Source organism: Arachis stenosperma, chromosome 3 (genome assembly GCF_014773155.1).
Source record: "Arachis stenosperma cultivar V10309 chromosome 3, arast.V10309.gnm1.PFL2, whole genome shotgun sequence".
Lineage (NCBI taxonomy): Eukaryota > Viridiplantae > Streptophyta > Magnoliopsida > Fabales > Fabaceae > Arachis > Arachis stenosperma.
In genome coordinates, this window is record NC_080379.1 from 104,361,470 (window position 1) to 104,378,507 (window position 17,038).

The 17,038-nt window shown below is 33.2% G+C and overlaps 2 protein-coding genes across 2 annotated transcripts; one reads left to right on the forward strand and one right to left on the reverse strand.

Annotated features, from left to right (window-relative positions):
• The first annotated feature begins 8,365 nt into the window (after positions 1 to 8,365).
• Positions 8,366 to 13,669, forward strand: LOC130967360 (cellulose synthase A catalytic subunit 4 [UDP-forming]-like). The gene is made up of 10 exons (XM_057892176.1): positions 8,366 to 8,449; positions 9,092 to 9,158; positions 9,268 to 9,382; positions 9,660 to 10,272; positions 10,364 to 10,501; positions 10,832 to 10,957; positions 11,149 to 11,361; positions 11,626 to 12,030; positions 12,174 to 12,524; positions 12,788 to 13,669. Exons 1-10 carry the CDS (start codon positions 8,375 to 8,377, stop codon positions 13,367 to 13,369), a joined length of 2,685 nt encoding a protein of 894 aa, XP_057748159.1. The 5' UTR covers positions 8,366 to 8,374; the 3' UTR covers positions 13,370 to 13,669.
• A 667-nt stretch (positions 13,670 to 14,336) lies between these two features.
• LOC130969611 (uncharacterized) lies at positions 14,337 to 16,754 on the reverse strand. Its single transcript, XM_057895414.1, has 4 exons — positions 16,530 to 16,754; positions 15,898 to 15,986; positions 14,679 to 15,801; positions 14,337 to 14,587 (listed from the first exon to the last, which is right to left on the reverse strand). Exons 1-4 carry the CDS (start codon positions 16,596 to 16,598, stop codon positions 14,501 to 14,503), a joined length of 1,368 nt encoding a protein of 455 aa, XP_057751397.1. The 5' UTR covers positions 16,599 to 16,754; the 3' UTR covers positions 14,337 to 14,500.
• Positions 16,755 to 17,038: the final 284 nt, after the last annotated feature.

Sequence of the window (17,038 nt, forward strand, 5' to 3'; positions counted from 1 at the left end):
ATCAACTTAAAATATTTTCTTTTTATTTCAATGTTTTGGCAATATTCCTCAACAAAGGTCGAGCTTCATATAAAGTAAGGGAGACAAGGGCCTCCCCAACTACTAAGTTTTTCTTATAAATTATATATAAAATTTAATTTAACCTCTTTAAATATTTTATTTTATTCTTTTTTAATTGTAAAATTATTTTTTTGTCCCTCTCTCACATTAAGCCTAACTCGGTCCCTGTGATCTACAATATATTTATTATTAATATTAGAATCTTTTCAAACATTTTATAACTGTCAAATCATATTTTTATTAATTATCATGTATATAATACAAAAATATTATAGCTCAATAGTTAAAGAGATAAAATAATTTAATATAGATAATTTTAGGATTAAAATATTTAAAATTTTAATATATTCACCAATCATTTAAATTTTAAGCACACCACTTCACTTTTTTTTATTTATACTTTATTAATATATTCTTTTTACCCAAATTATCATTTAATTAAATTAATATAAAAAATTAAATTTAAAATATTGTTATTAGTTTTATAAAAAAATTAAATTATTTTTTATGATCGATTCTCACAACATATCCGACAACAACAAAGAATATGAGTCATCAAGAACTAATTTGTTAGGTGATCCAATGACATATAGCAAAGTAAAAATAATTGACTTTTTTAATGGATTTTTTTAATAAATAAAATAAATATAATTTTTACTAGAATAAATAATTTAAAAAATATTTATCAATTTAAATTTTTTTATTTATTTCGTTTATAGTGTAAACGAGATGATATTTCATGTATCTCGTTTACACTATAAATGAGATAAGACCCATTAGCATGACACATATAATAAACGAGATATATACGAGCTTTTCTCGTTTACACTGTAAACGAGATAAGACCTGTACGCGCCTATAAGTAGAAGTCGTTTATAGCTTCATTCTGGGTCCTAATTTGACGTAGTCAATTTCTCCCTTCCCTCTTTTAAGCCTTTCCTACCCTATTTTAGACTGATACGGTGATGGTGCGCTAGGCGGGGAACGACGGAGGCATCAACAGGTTGAACGAGACATCGCATTACGCCGGGGTGGCCGACTTCAAGGTTAGTTGCGTTCTGTTTGTTTAATCTAAGTATGTGGCCATTGTTAGGGTAGTCCTTAAGTGACAAAAACGTAGTTAAATGGTTTAGGGATAGGTCTCTAGGAGAAATTTAGAACTGTATTTTCTTGTGCAAGGTTGTTATGACATAATTATTGGTTTGGAATTCTGTTTTTCTTGTGCTAGGTTGTTAGTATTTATAACGTTCTAATTAGGATTTCGGATATGTAATTTAGAGACATGTGTATGCTAGAAACATGAAAGTAAGGACTTAAGTAGAAGTAGTTGTAAGTTAAATAGAAATATTTGCTTAATGTCTAATTTGCTGTGTATCATGTTAAGCTGATCTAATTACTAAACAAAAAAAAAAAGAGTAAGAATTCAGTAAAAAAAATTTATGATCATCTCTTTATAAGGATGAATTTTTTTTATTCTTCAGAGGCTTGATGTGGGAAAAATCGTCGGTAAAGAATTTCACAAAAATAATCGCGTTGCAAGTATAGTTCTAAACTGACAATTAAACCTCAATCAAGTTTAAATTGTTTGTCACTTAAGCAAACCCAATAAAATTAACCAAAGTATTTAAACATTGGGTCGTCTCTCAAGAAATTGCAGGAAAGTGTACTTATAACTGGTTATGAGAAAATATTTTTGGGGTTTTTGTGATAAGAGGCAAGTAATGTAAATAATAAGAAAATAAATTAACAACTAAAAAAAGTCCTAGCAAGGATTGAGAATTGGAATTTCTATCCTCATTATCATCATCAATTGTGATGGTAATTGCAAATTGACCTCACTTAGTTAACCTCTAACAATTGAAGGTAAGTCAAGTGAGCAATTCAACTTGAGTTCACAAGTTCTAATCAAAGACTAGAGTTAGTGAAGTTCAAGCCAACTAGCAACTTTCAATCGCCAACCAACAAGAGACTTTGACAATTCAAGAGTCTCCAAATTACTCAATCTAAGCTAAGAATACCAAAAATTTAATTTAAAATCCCACCAATTATTTTATCAAACACTTGGTAGGCACAAAATAAAAGCATAGAAAAGTAATAAGAGAATATTAAATTTAAACAACCGATTGCAAGAAATCAATAACAACAAATGAAGAAAGAAGCAATAAACATAAAATACCTCAAATTGCATTAAAAGAAAATTGAATCTAACATGAAGAATTCATAAACTAAAGTAGCAAAATAAGGAAATCACAAAGAGAAATAGATAACTAAAGTGCTAGAATAATAGAATGTAGAAGAGAAACTAAATTAAAGCAACATGGAAATCTGAATTGGAGAAGAAATAAAACAAAAAACCTAAAACCTAGAGAGAGGAGAGAGCCACTCTCTATAGAAAACTACATCTAAAATTTAACCAATGTGTAAATGTGTGAATGATTCATTCCCTCCCACTCTGCAGCCTCTAATATGAGCTTTCGGACTTGAAACTAGGTCCAAAACAGCCTAGAAATCGCTCTCAGCATTTTCTGTAAATTACAGCACGTGACACTCGTCACGCGTACGCGTCGGTCACGCGTACGCGTTGCTTGCATGATGCATTGGTCACGCGTATGCGTCGTCCACGCGTGCGCGTCGCTGCCAGCTTCTCAAAACTCCTTTTTTTTTGTGTTCCTTCCACTTTTTTCCATGCTTTCCTTCTATTCTCTAAGTCATTCCTGCCCTATAAACCCTAAAAACACTCAGCAAAACATATCACGATATCGAATGGTAATAAGAGAGGATTAAAATTAGAAAATTTAAGGTCAAAGAAGCATGTTTTCAATCATAGTACAAAATTAGGAAGAAAAATGTAAAACATGCGAATTATATGAATAAGTGTGAGAATAATGGGTAAAATCTACTAAATTAAGCACAAGATAAACCGTAAAATAGCGGTTTATCAAGGCCTCGTCTTCTACTGCCTCGGCGAGTAATTCATACCCTTCGTCCACCAGACGTCATCGTCCCGTATTTTGCTGAGGCCGGATTCAGCGACACGGTGCCCCTCAGGGACTTCAACTTTGACAATTCTTTGATTTCGGCACTCGTGGAGCGATGGCGTCTGGAGACGCACACGTTTCATCTCTCTTTGGGTGAGGTCACTATCACCCTACAAGATGTGGCATACGACCTAGGCCTACGCGCACACGGTAACCCCGTTGGGGGTGCCTCTGTGACTTCGATAGGTGGTACCACACAGAGATATGGGAGTTGGTGGAGCAGCTGCTTGATGCTAGGCCTCCGGTGGCAGCACAGCAGCCTGTGCAGAGGAAGGAGTCCTTCACGCTCAAGCTTATGTGGCTGCGGGATCGTGTCCGCCAGATGCCCCCGACAGACGACCCGGAGACCCTCAAACAATACGGCAGTTGCTATATTATGTTACTGATCGGAGGGTATCTGATGACTGACAAGTCCAACAACTTGGTTCACATACGTTGGCTACCTCTTCTTCGAGACTTCGGGGAGTGTAGGGCGTTTTCGTAGGGCTCGGCTGAAATGGTCTGGACGTACCAGTCATTTTGTTTGGCGGCACAGCGGGGCGTCACGAACATTGCCGGTTGCACTCTGCTGTTGATGAGCTGGATCTATAAGAGATTCCTCAGTGGTGTCCAGCGAATAGAGGGATCTATCTGTATCCGCTGGTTGCGAGGTAACAAATGTTTATTTATGTATTTGCATTAAATATTATTGTCAGTTCATATGGGATGTTACTTAACGAACTGTTTATTTCCTCTTAGGATGTGCAGCAGAGCAGAGATCAGCATGAGATCAGGGTCCTGCATTGGAGGGTTTCGATCGACCAGTTACGGTTCGATGAGGTTAGTCATGAAATAAAATATATTATAATTTTGTGAGTGCATGTGTTGTTTTATATATTATAATTATGTCTGTAACATTTTTTTCAGTTTGCATGGAGAGTCTACGATGACCCTGCTCTGTAGACTTTAATTTGTGCCCGCCCTGGTTTCGTGAGGAGAAAAAGTGGGAGACCTGGTTGTCAGCCGTCCCATTGATATGCTTCAATATTGTCCGGTTTCACCACGTAGATCGGGTGAAACGGCAGTTCAATGGAGAGCAACAGGTGCCAGGAGCTCTTGTGAATCTTGATAGATATGAATGGTGTATTACTTTTCGATACTTATATGAGTTTAGATGTTTGTTATTCTCATAGTGATAGTACTTTATACACTTCCTATGTTTAATGATAGGTACCTGACCACCATGATCCTCCCATAAATGTCGATCGAACATCAGTCGTACATGCTCGTCCCCTTGAAGTCGGAATAGTCGATACCGGAAGACTCTGTTACCCATGGGTGCCAGCAACCTATACGCCACCCTTCCAATCTCCCTCACTTCTGTACCACCGAGCTTGTTCAATATCAAACTCTTCAAATATGACAACGTATTCACACACTAAGTGCGAAACAATATCGGATCCTCACACTTAAATGTCACCCCGTTGTCACCATTTCTCATAAGACAATTGGGATAAACAAGCACAACTATGTGTGGACTGTTACTAGCCATTGATGCCTTGTTTTTGTAAGAAAAACGAAACAGAAAAAAGATAGAAAATATTTGTAGAGAATACCAAGAGTTAAACATCCTTTTATAGCTACTGCCAATTTGTCTTCTCCTATCTCGTTTGCAGTGTAAACGAGATAATATTTTATGTATCTCGTTTACAATGTAAACGATATATATGTATCTCGTTTACACTATAAATGAGATAAGACACATCAGTATGACACGTGTATATCTTATTTACAGTGTAAACAAGATACATGAAATATTGTCTCGTTTACACTATAAACGAGATAAGAAAGAAGAATTTAAATCGGTAAATATTTTTTAAATTATTTATTTTAATAAAATTATATTTATTTTATTTATTAAAAAACTCCCTGAAGACATCTTTATATAGAAATATTATTATAAACAGTTAGATGATTTAATATATTTAACTACATTATCTAATGATTTATAATATTTTTACATAAAGATATCATCATTAAAATAACAAAATAAAATTCAGTTATTAATAACAAATTATAACAATTAATGCCATTGAAAAGAGCTAAATTATTTCACTTTTTAAATTGACCTGCTTTCACCTGAATTGTCCAGACGTATAACAAACTGTTAGATCATTTGGTGTCATTAAGTTAAACTAGACATATAAAATCTACACCTACAAATACATTTTTAGATCTACATAAAAAATCTTTAATTTCCTAAATTTTAAGGTTAATAAAAATAATTATTTTTAAAAAATATTAGTTCAAGAGATATATTTTAAAGAAAAAGTCTAGGGGACCAGCAGTTTTATTAAATTTTGACTAGCATGTAACTAGCAGAGAAAGGTGAGCCATTGGATGAAATCTCACACCAATCTCACACCATCAAATCATCATTGATGACTAGTTGATGGCTAACAATCACAAAAATTACTGCCCCCTAGCATTGCTCTATTTTAAATATTTAATTTAGTTCTTTCTCAAATTAAATGAATATCAATAGATTATTATATTTGTATCTTCATAAATTTATTTTTTAAATAACATTACTGCATAATCAACAAATAATCGTTTTGGGTCAATATTTAATCAACAAAGTATTTTTATGCTTAGTACTTAATATTCAAAGAATACGGTGTTAGTTAAATTTTAAATTTTAAATTATAAAATTTTAAACTATAAATCTTAATAGTATAAAGTAAAATACTAGTTCAAAGTATTAGTTAATATTAATAAAAAATACTAATCTCCTAATATTTCTATTTTTAAAAGGATAAATTAGTCTTTTGACATTTAAAAAATTTAATTCTAACAAATAATCCATAAAAAATAGAATGACAGGCATAACTTTTTTTTAACAGGACAAATTTTACTAATCTTTCATGTACACATCGTCTTTCTCTATTTTAAGGGTCATTTTATTTAAAATAATTTTTTCAAATGTCAAAATGATAATTTATCCAATTAAAAAATAAATAAGATAAAGATACAAATATAATCCACTAATATATATTAATTTAATTTGAAAAGGATAAAAAAATAAATACTTAAAATATATCTCTTGAACTAATATTTTTCAAAAATGAAAGATTCCACGTGAAAAGAAGAGCAAAATTACAAATAACGTGAATGGATTCTCATATGAAAAGTAAGGGAAGTTATGAAAAGAAACACAAAAGTGACACAAGTAGATTTGTTCATTTTTACTTAGTTGTCTTAATAAACCATAGAGAAAGATGTTAACAATAAAAAGATGCCAAAACTATAATGTACCAACAAAAAATTGACATTTATAAGGCAGCCATTTCACACAAAAAGGTCCAATACATAGAATTGTTAGAAAAACATTCTTTTCTTTTACAGTTCAAATCTTTTGCATAAGATATATAGTGGACATGCAATAATGTTTCCATCAATAAAAATAACTCAAATAAGCCAATACTAAAATTTACCAATAAATATATCAATATATGGACATATATCGGTGTGTATGATTTACATTTATACTTGTTATTTTTAATTTTTTCAATTTTCAAAATTTTGTAATAGGAAAAAAAATAAAAGGTGAAAATAGGAAATTAAACAAAATTTTATTTTTTTCCATAAAATTCTAAAAATAAAAATTATTTAAAATTACAACCAAAGATATACTAAACTTTCTATATTTAATTTTACATAAAATCAAGTTAAAAGTACTATCACATCAACATAAAGCGTACGTCACTGGCTGGTGGCTGCAATATAGAAAACCAATTTAAGAGTAGCAACTAGCCTAAACTAAAATGTATATCCCCAAAACCAAAATTTTGTTAACAATAATTAAGATATTCGGTTTGTGGTTCTTTTTCATATTATAAACTAATAATTTTGTCGAACCATGAAACTCCAAACTTCTTGTGTGTTTTCATTCTGTTTATGTATTTATAACTAGATGAAAATTTTCACAAAATGGGGAATATCCTATTTTTGTAAGCGTTTACACTCTGTTAATAATTTTTCTAAAGAGACCTACTATAGTTAATAATAAGTAAAAAGAAAATATAGAACCAGCATTTTTTGCTTTAAAATTACTATAAAAAAATGAAAATATTAGTAATAAAAAAAATTAGTTAAAAACAACCAAAATTTATAAAAAATAAATAAGATAAATTTAAACTATTGTTTTATTTTTTGCTTTTTTAATATTACTGATAATTAAAAAAATGTGTCTAAATTAATGATGACCACCATTTTAAATTCAATGAACCACTATCATCTATTCTTGAGAAAAAATCTAGAAAAATGTAGCATTATTGCTCTAAGAAAAATATCTTCATATTTAATCACTCAACTTACAGGTTTCAACTTTTTTGGGCAGTAATAATGTTTATTTCTTTTAAGCTGTATAAATTAAATCTATCATCAACAATCAAGCATGATTACATTATATTACATATATCCTATGGCCAATTTTCCTTTTCTCGGAAAAAGAGTTTTATAGTTAAAAAAAGGTGGGCACAAGAAATCAATACAATAATTTAATATGAAATTATGATGTTATGATATATCAATCATTGATTTATTAAGATTTAATTACTCTTTTTTATCCTTATAAGTTGACCAATTTATTTTTAATAATTACATTCTTATATAGTTCAAAAATTTATTACACCTTTTTTATTAGATAAAAAAATTTAACTGATTCCACATATATAATAGTCAATCTTTTAAAAAACTATAATAATCTTATAATGTTTTCTTTTAGAAATATATATATATATATATATATACTACATTAAACAGAAAAACTATTAGTAAATATATTTAACTAAAATTTTTTAACTAATACAAAGATTCAATTAAAAAAATTTTAAACGATAAAAATCTAATTGAAGATTTGGTGAATTTATAAATAGAGTAATTAAATCCATTAATTAATTTATCTAACAGCTTGTTTAGTCTGCATTAAAAATTTTAGTAGCTAGCAATTGGTGTACACAACATGCACATGAACATGAACATGCAGAAAGTAGTTGATCATTGAGGAAACAAATGAAGTACTTCTCCCAACTCAAATCCATGACTTGCTAACTCTTAGTGTTGGATTTGATGGCTACTTTATCATCACATTCAAGTACTTATTGATAGATTACCCTTCCTTTTCTCATCATCACACTCTCAAACCCCATTCATTCTCATTTCTTATATATTAACACCTTCTTTCCTCTTTCTCTCTTCACAACTCTCATTTCTTATATATGAACTCATCAACCTCCATGGCTGCAGCTTCCACTGCTGGTTCTCACTCCCGGAAAGGGCTCGGATTCATGCGCTATGACGACTCAGATGAGGTAGAGTCATCTTATAATTCTTATAGAGTTCAACTTCTATACACTATACACTGTAAAATACTTTTGTATATACTTATTAATATATTTAAGCAAGGGCTGTTATATAAATAAAAAAAAAATATCATAGATTCTTGGTGTGTATACGAGAATTTGAATTTAGAGTGAGATTGCATAGAAATTCAACTCTTTGTTATGAAATTATTTCTAAGCTTTGGGGACAAATAGTATCATGACATGCTATCAAAATTTTTATGACCAAAAAGTCTAAAGTTTGATCCATGTTGATCTGTGTTGATCCAAAAAAAAAAGAAAAATTTCAAACATAAGACAAATAAAAAGAGAAAGAAGGTGTAAAGTTAAGACAAACCATTTATGTGTCTCCTTTTACCAGTTTAAACGTTTGAAAAAAAATGAGTTTTTGATATGATTTCGTGACGTACTAGTTATCAAATAGAATTAATTTTCAAGATTTTAGTCTAATATTGAATGAATATGAATGATTTAGAATTCACTATAAGTCTATAACCATGTCTTGAACCAAAGTTTGATTAAAAGAAAAAATCAAAAGGTTAAGCAGCTTGATTATGAATAGTATTTATATTTAGCATTCAAAATGAGGCCAAGGCTTTTGTGTCTTTGTAGGAAAATGCAGACTACAATCAGCAACAGTGGCAGCACAATGTTGAAGCTTTCTCTTTAGCTGGAAGTTGTAAGCAATAAGCATGTTCTTCTATTGGTTTTACCCCCTTTCCCTTCTGGGATGCTTTCTGATCTTCAATTTTTTGCAAAATTTTCTGAGTTATTTTATTGTTCTGCAGTTGCTAGTAAGGATTCTGAAGTAGAAATTGGATTCTTAAGAAATACAGAGAAACACATAGAAAGAAAAGAAAAGAAAGGACTAATAAGCAATGATCAAGAAGATGAAGATTACATGTAAGTCTTCTCTCAAATTCTCCATCAATGAATTGAATCACTCATAAACATATATGAGACTGCTTTTTCCTTCTTTAGATTCCAAACATAATAGCAAAAGAAACTAAAGAGCCATCTAATTGGTTTCAGCTTTTAGGATTTCGCGCTTTTTACTTCATAAAATCATATGACAATAGATAAAGGAATAACTAGAATAAGAACAAGAAATGAAAAGAGAAATCAATTAAGACTTAAACATCTCACCACAATTTAAACTTGCCATTTTGGTACCCTGCAGTTTGGCTGAAGCAAGGCAACCATTGTGGCGAAAAGTACCGGTACCTTCAAGCCTAATCAATCCATACCGGATAGTCATTGTCATGCGCCTCGTCGTGCTGGCATTCTTTTTTCGCTTCCGGATCCTGAATCCAGTCCATGATGCATTTCCACTCTGGTTGGTCTCAGTAATTTGTGAAATATGGCTAGCATTGTCCTGGCTAGTTGATCAGCTACCAAAATGGTTCCCCATCACACGCGAAACCAGCCTCGAGCGCTTGTCCTTGCGCTTCGAGCAAGAAGGCAGGCAAAACAAACTAGCCCCTGTTGATGTTTTTGTGACAACTGCAGACCCTTTTAAAGAACCACCAATCATAACAGCAAACACTGTCTTATCAGTACTTTCTGTTGATTATCCAGTAGAAAAGGTTAACTGCTATGTCTCGGACGACAGTGCTTCAATGCTTCTCTATGATACTTTGTATGAAACTTCAGAGTTTGCAAGAATTTGGATCCCTTTTGTGAATAAGTACAGCATTGAGCCAAGAGCACCTGAATTCTATTTCTCTCAGAAGGTTGATTACTTGAAAGACAAGGTTCATCCTACATTTGTAAGGGACCGCAGGGCGATGAAGGTGAAAGAACAATATAGAAAGCCATGAATGTTTCTTTTTGTTCTAATGTGGTTTAGAATTCATGTTGGACTAATGGATTCTTTGATTGCAGAGAGAGTATGAAGAGTTTAAGGTGAGAATCAATGTGTTGATTTCAAAGGCTCAGAAGAAACCAGAAGAGGGTTGGGTGATGAAAGATGGAACACCTTGGCCTGGGAACAACACTGAAGATCATCCAGGGATGATTCAGGTTTGGAAGAAAATCTCATTCTCTTTGTTGTTTCTTGTTTGATATTTATTCATTTCCAGTTTTCTTCATTGGTGAGTGTAAAAATCTATCAATATTTAAGTGTGTTTGGTTCTGTTTTTGTAAAATTAATTCTACATAGAACTAAACTTTAGAATTGGTTTTGAAGTAAAGTGGTTTGTGTTTGATGATTCCTCTAAAAGTGTTCCTCATAGAAAATACAAAATTTTCACTTCTCTTGCAATAAATAGTCTTAAATTATAAACTTTATTTGAAACTCAAAATAATTTCAACAAATCAAGAACTAGAAGTTACATGGACTTGCCTTTGCAGGTGTGTTTGGGAAGTGCTGGTACACTGGACATGGATGGCAAACAACTGCCACGGCTTGTGTATGTTTCGAGGGAGAAGCGCCCCGGCTATCGACACCACGAGAAAGCTGGTGCTATGAATGCTTTGGTAATTAAGTAGCTACAACTTTATGAATACAGTGCGAGTAAACCACCAATTTTTGGCTTAATTGGCAGCATTTTAATCTTTTAAGGACTAAAATTTATAGTTTACTCTATACTTTGCAATTCAGAATTCCTGTTTATACTATCATATTGAAACTTGTTTGTAACTCTTGCATTGTTGTGTTTCCTCTAAAGGTTCGAGTTTCTGCTGTTCTTAGCAATGCTCCTTTTGTGTTGAACTTGGATTGTGACCAGTATATCAATAATAGCAAGACTATAAGGGAGGCTATGTGCTTCTTAATGGATCCTCAGCTTGGAAAGAGGATTTGTTTTGTCCAATTTCCAAAAAGGTTCGATGGCATCGATAACAACGATCGATATGCTAATCGCAATACCGTGTTCTATGATGTAAGGAAATTCTTCTAAAGTCCTCCCTCTTTCAGTTTCAAAGTAACAACCAAAAAACAAAAAGAACACATTAATATATCTTTGCAGAGTAAACTAAGGGTGCTATTAGGGAAAAAAGAACTAATGGATTTTATCTTGATATTAGAAAGTTATTAAAAAATTTCACTCTTATTTATGCTTGACAGATATAATATAGTACTATAACAGATTAGAACAAATTGCAACTACAATAACATTTTTCCTTGAATATTGTATTGATCATAGATCGTGATGAAAGGACTTGATGGGATTCAAGGCCCAGTGTATGTTGGCACTGGTTGTGTTTTCAATAGGCAGGCAATATATGGCAATAAACCGCCATCTGATAAAAAGCCGAAGACAAGCCAGTCTTCATGCTGCTGCTGCTGCTGTTCAGGTGATGATTCTGGGTCCACATTTGATCTTGAAGAGATTGATGAAGGACTTGAAGGGTTTGAAGAGAAAGAGGAAACATCCTTCATTTCAATGAAAAACTTTGAGAAGCAATATGGAATGTCACCAGTTTTGATTGCTTCTGTTTTGATGGAAGATGGTGGACTTCCAAAAGTGACCAATACACAGTTGCTGATTAAGGAAGCAATTCATGTTATTAGCTGTGGTTATGAAGAGAAAACTGAATGGGGCAAAGAGGTAATAATATAAGTTAATTAGAAAGAACTACTTAAAATAGAATTTCTTGGGTTGAGCAGATGAAAATACTTAAAATAGAAATTCTCCCTATGATTGATAAGGAATGAAGTAATCTTTTCACTTTTTCATTTATTGCATTGCAGATTGGGTGGCTTTATGGCTCAGTGACAGAAGATATCTTAACAGGATTTAACATGCATTGTAGAGGGTGGAAATCAGTGTACTGCACGCCAAAGAGAGATGCTTTTAAAGGATCTGCTCCTATAAATCTATCTGATAGATTACACCAAGTTCTGAAATGGGCTCTTGGTTCAACTGAGATTTTCTTTAGTGGCTATTGCCCATTGTGGTATGGTTATACTGGTAAACTAAAATTGCTACAGAGGTTGGCTTACACTAATACTATAGTTTATCCTTTCACTTCCATCCCTCTCTTGGTGTACTGCACGATTCCGGCCGTCTGTCTTCTGACTGGAAAATTCATCGTCCCCGCGGTTAGTTCATTGTTATTAGCTTACTACATTTAAATAACTTGCATAGTGTTCTTTGTTATATATATTAGAATGTGGCAACTCTTTTAGGCTCTAATTCTCTATTACTTTCAAAGGATGTAAAATAGAGAAACCAATGCTAGGTGAATGTTGATAAATGATAACTAATAGTGCAAAAGAGTTTTATTAATTACATACAAACCAATTAAATTCAGCTATATTGCTATAAGAATCCTGTCTTCTAACCTAATCTTTGTTTAATGCAGTTAACAAATGTTGCTAGCATTTGGCTAATGGCTCTGTTCACCTCCATGATCTTAACGTGCGTGCTAGAGCTCCGGTGGAGTGGGGTAAACATTCAGGACTGGTGGCGCAACGAGCAATTCTGGGTGATCGGCAGCGTCTCCTCGCACCTCTTTGCCGTGTTCCAAGGTCTCCTCAAAGTTGGTGGAGTACACTCTAACTTCACAATCAGAGCAAAATCCACAGATAACAACAGTGTATCCAATCAACTCTATCTCTTCAAATGGACAACGCTTATGATACCACCAACAAGTCTTGTGATCTTGAACATGGTTGGGATTGTGGCCGGAATATCTGATGCCATTAACAATGGATATAACTCATGGGGACCTTTGTTTGGGAAGCTTTTCTTTTCTTTTTGGGTCATTATTCATCTATATCCTTTCCTTAAAGGTCTAATGGGAAGGCAGAACAGAACACCTACCATTGTTGTCCTCTGGTCAATACTTTTTGCATTGGTTTTCTCAATGATTTGGGTGAGAATTGATGTGTTCTTGCCCAAGAAAACAGGTCCAGTTCTAGTACAATGTGGGTTAGAATGCTAAGGTAATGGTGGAGATAAAATCAGGGTTATGTTCTATTTCTTCCCATTTCCTTATTCTTTTTTTGCTGGAGAATACTGCTTTCAGGAGTCTTTGTGAGTTCTGGTTTTGAAGGAAACGGAAGGGAATGGAAAGGCTTGAAGAGTTTCACTTTACTGAACAATTCATTCACTTCCTATCCTTTCTCTTCAAAATCTCAACTCATAAACACACTTACACACCCTTCTTAAGAGAACACCTATAGTTATGTGGTCTCAAAAGATAAAAAGAATATTAGTTCTGTACTTGTGGTATCTGTGCAATATATTATGCTGTATATGATTATCACTTATCTTCTATTATTATTTTATCTTTTTAATTTTATTTTGTTACCATCTATTTAATTTTACTCATTGATTACATACTTGATATCTTGAGTTAAAAAACTTCACAATTATTGATAAGATTTCTTGTTATCACTGAAAATAACCACAGAAAATATCTTCAATATGACATTTATTTCAACAATATCAAGCTATCTTTCTATGCAACTTGATCCAATAAGCAAGATCATGCTGACGAGAAGATATCATAGATTGAAAATAGAAAGAAGATTTGCTATCACTTATCAGCTACACTTGTAATATCCTTTGGGTAAAATTATTCAATGGATGCATAATAGTTCTAAGGAACCATTGGCTCAAGAAATGTTGTGCCCCCATGAGTCAATTATAAGTTTGTAATTAATTAAAATGTGTAATTTCCACGTAAATTTTTTTCTCTCAATTGGTTTTCTACACCACCACTTTGTCTTGAATAATGTTAGGATATGTGAGGTGTAATGACAAAATTAAGTGTTACCATGGAGATTGAAGGAGAGAGAAACTTTTATCTGATTTCTAATTCAGTAATAATTAGATTCTTTCTATAATAAAGTATTTAGCATTAAATAATTCCCATAAAGGGATGAAAAATAACTGAAGACACAATGTAGATATAAGATATATGATTGTATTAATTATTTACCCAAACTGCAAATTGAAGAAGTAAACATCACACACTGAATCATTCATAAGAATAAAAAAATTGAATTCCTACACAATTCACACCCCCCAAAAACGACACAAACCAGTGCAGCATGTCTCTTAGAACACCCTAGGCTTCACCAGCAGCAGCACCTCTGTTCAAAGCTTTCTCTAACCTTGTCTCAAATGGAGTTGAGTGCCAATTCACTTTCTTATCCTGAACACAGCCAGTGAAATTCAACATCAGAATTCAAGCTCACAAAGTTCCTACTTTGTTGCGAAAAATTCACATTTCAATTCATCGTTACCTCTCTATACTTGCTTGTTGTGTTGGGAATCCCTTTGAAGGATGATGCTGTGCTGGCTTCTTCGGCAAAATTCCAGTAGGTCCCAACAGTGCCTATGATAGGCATCTCATCAGGACTCCTACTAGGTGACTTCCTTGGTGACGAAGTAGCTGAAAATTGCTTGATCTCTTCCAACGTCAATGCACCTAAAATAGGCCTATCATCATGGCTAATTACAGAATTTGAACCTTGCGAGACTGTGCTTCTTTCAGGAGTTGTAACTGAATTCAAGGCCACTGAGCTACCCTTGTTCATAGGTGTACTCGTTTCTGACGAAGTAGCCAACCAATTTGAGAGGCTAGCATCAACTGAAATTTCCTGGCTCAGCTTCTTTGGTGAGTCAGTTTTCGAATTCAAGTGGAAAGAAACTTCCTTAACATTTTCATCAACTGAAATTTCCTGGCTCAGCTGCTTTCGTGAGTCAGTTTTCGAATCCAAGTGGAAAGAAATTTCCTTAACACTTTGTTCCGCAGCTGCAATGGCAATCCTTGGAGATTCATGATTGGGAGAAACATAATTCTCTTTCTGAGGCTTCAATGGTGATGATACTGTTCTCTTGGCCTTGACTGATTTCCACTGAGTGAGATTCTCCACAGGGTTTAACACAGGATGAACATAAGCACTTCTATCTCTAGCATTGGGATTAACCCCAAATGGCTTCAAATCACTTTCACAATTTTGGATTGTACTCTCTATAACCCCTTCAGTAACCACATGATCAACATCGATTTTCACCCTATCTTCTTCAAACTCTTCAACCATTTCATCACATTCTTCATCTTCATCACTGAGATCACTAACTCCATAATCCATTTCTTCTTCGTCTTCATCATCGCTTTCCCTACAATTCTGGTACCTGTGATTTGGAGGGAAAGACCCTTTTGAGGTAACTGAACAGTCTCTAGAGGAAGAGAGCTTTGATTGGCCTGGTTTCTCCAATGCTTCCTCCTTTCCAGCATGCTCTTCTTCACCACTCTTGAAATCACTAACTTCATCAGGAGAAACAGGATCATAGGTTCTAATATTGGAATCAAAAGTTACTTTCTTTCTTGAACTAACACTTAGTTGCTCCTCATTTTTACCCCTACACGAACAGAAAGATTCATTCAGATAAGTATTCAAAAGCAAATGATAGAAAACAATGAACTTGAAAAAGCTTTGAATGGAGACTATTGCTTACTGAAGTTCTGATTCAGTGTTAAGAGAGGCTTCGGAATGATCCTGAACCAGAGAGACACTGGGTTGCTCAGGCTTGCTAGTAGCATTTCGCTGCAACGAGATCGGAAACTCAATTAAGTCACACAAAGAAAAGAAAAGAAAATCACTTAACAATGTTTCTGCCAGGAAAAAATAAAGATCAAGTTTTTATCAGAGAAAGAAAATTTAAAAAAGGGAAAGAAACGAAGAAACACTGTTGCCGATTTTGGGGGGTTTTTTTTCCGGATCCAATTTTGAATTTATGAACCGAATGGGTATAATCAATTATGGGGAAGAAGGATGCAGGGCTTAAGCTCTGTTTTGCTGAAAAATCAAATTTTCTATCTGAAAATAGAAAGAAAAGGAAACAAAAGAAACTCTGCATTGTTTTTTGTAACGTGATTCAATTATTCAAAAGGGTATCCTCAACAATGGAGAACAAAATATGACTACACTTTAGCTATTTTCGGCTGCTAAATTAAAATAAAATATTTTACATTCAAAAAAGAAAGAAAAGAAACTGTCTTAGCAAGCAAAACAATAATGGAATTCAAAGTGGCATTTCGTCAAAAACGTAGAAAACGAAAAGCTGAATGAGTTCAGGGCTAGGCTTACTTGAACACTGTGCGTGTGTTTTCTGCGTTTGGATTTGGAGGAACCAAAACAAGCAAGGAAGCAACCCATTAATTAATTAAGGGCGTGTTTGGCAGCACCAAGAATGGCTTAACTTGAGAGGAATAGGAAGGTTGTTTTGAAAAAGGGGTTCTTCATGGTGAAATATACGAAGCCAGAGAGAAAGAGAACGAAGAAGAAGAAGAGCGTTTAAGGTTTGGTGTGTAGGGACAAAAACGGTCAAGAAGCATCAAAGTTTCTTTATTTTCTTTTTTATTTTTTGTTTCTTTGAAATTGTGTATAGTAGTTTATTGATTATTGATAATTAATGGATTATTTTAATTGAGAAAGGAGGACAAGTGACCGTTATCTGAGCATGATTGTTGAGGATTATTTCAGTTCGCCCGCTTCGAGAGAGGAGAGAACAAAGTCAAAAAAACAAACAAAAAAATGAATAAACACAATAAAATTAAAACAATGGGGTGAGAGAGGCTCGAACTCTCGACTTCAGG

What these genes read in the sequence shown, in the direction of transcription:
- LOC130967360 (XM_057892176.1), top strand. Translation starts at nt 8,375, where the DNA reads ATGGCTGCAGCTTCCACTGCTGGTTCTCACTCCCGGAAAGGGCTCGGA. An exon ending in GCTATGACGACTCAGATGAG is followed by an intron (nt 8,450 to 9,091) that starts GTAGAGTCATCT and finishes GTGTCTTTGTAG; the next exon opens with GAAAATGCAGACTACAATCA. An exon ending in GCAATACCGTGTTCTATGAT is followed by an intron (nt 11,362 to 11,625) that starts GTAAGGAAATTC and finishes TATTGATCATAG; the next exon opens with ATCGTGATGAAAGGACTTGA.
- LOC130969611 (XM_057895414.1), bottom strand. Translation starts at nt 16,598, where the DNA reads ATGGGTTGCTTCCTTGCTTGTTTTGGTTCCTCCAAATCCAAACGCAGA. An exon ending in AACACTGAATCAGAACTTCA is followed by an intron (nt 15,802 to 15,897) that starts GTAAGCAATAGT and finishes CTGTTCGTGTAG; the next exon opens with GGGTAAAAATGAGGAGCAAC. An exon ending in CAACAAGCAAGTATAGAGAG is followed by an intron (nt 14,588 to 14,678) that starts GTAACGATGAAT and finishes GGCTGTGTTCAG; the next exon opens with GATAAGAAAGTGAATTGGCA.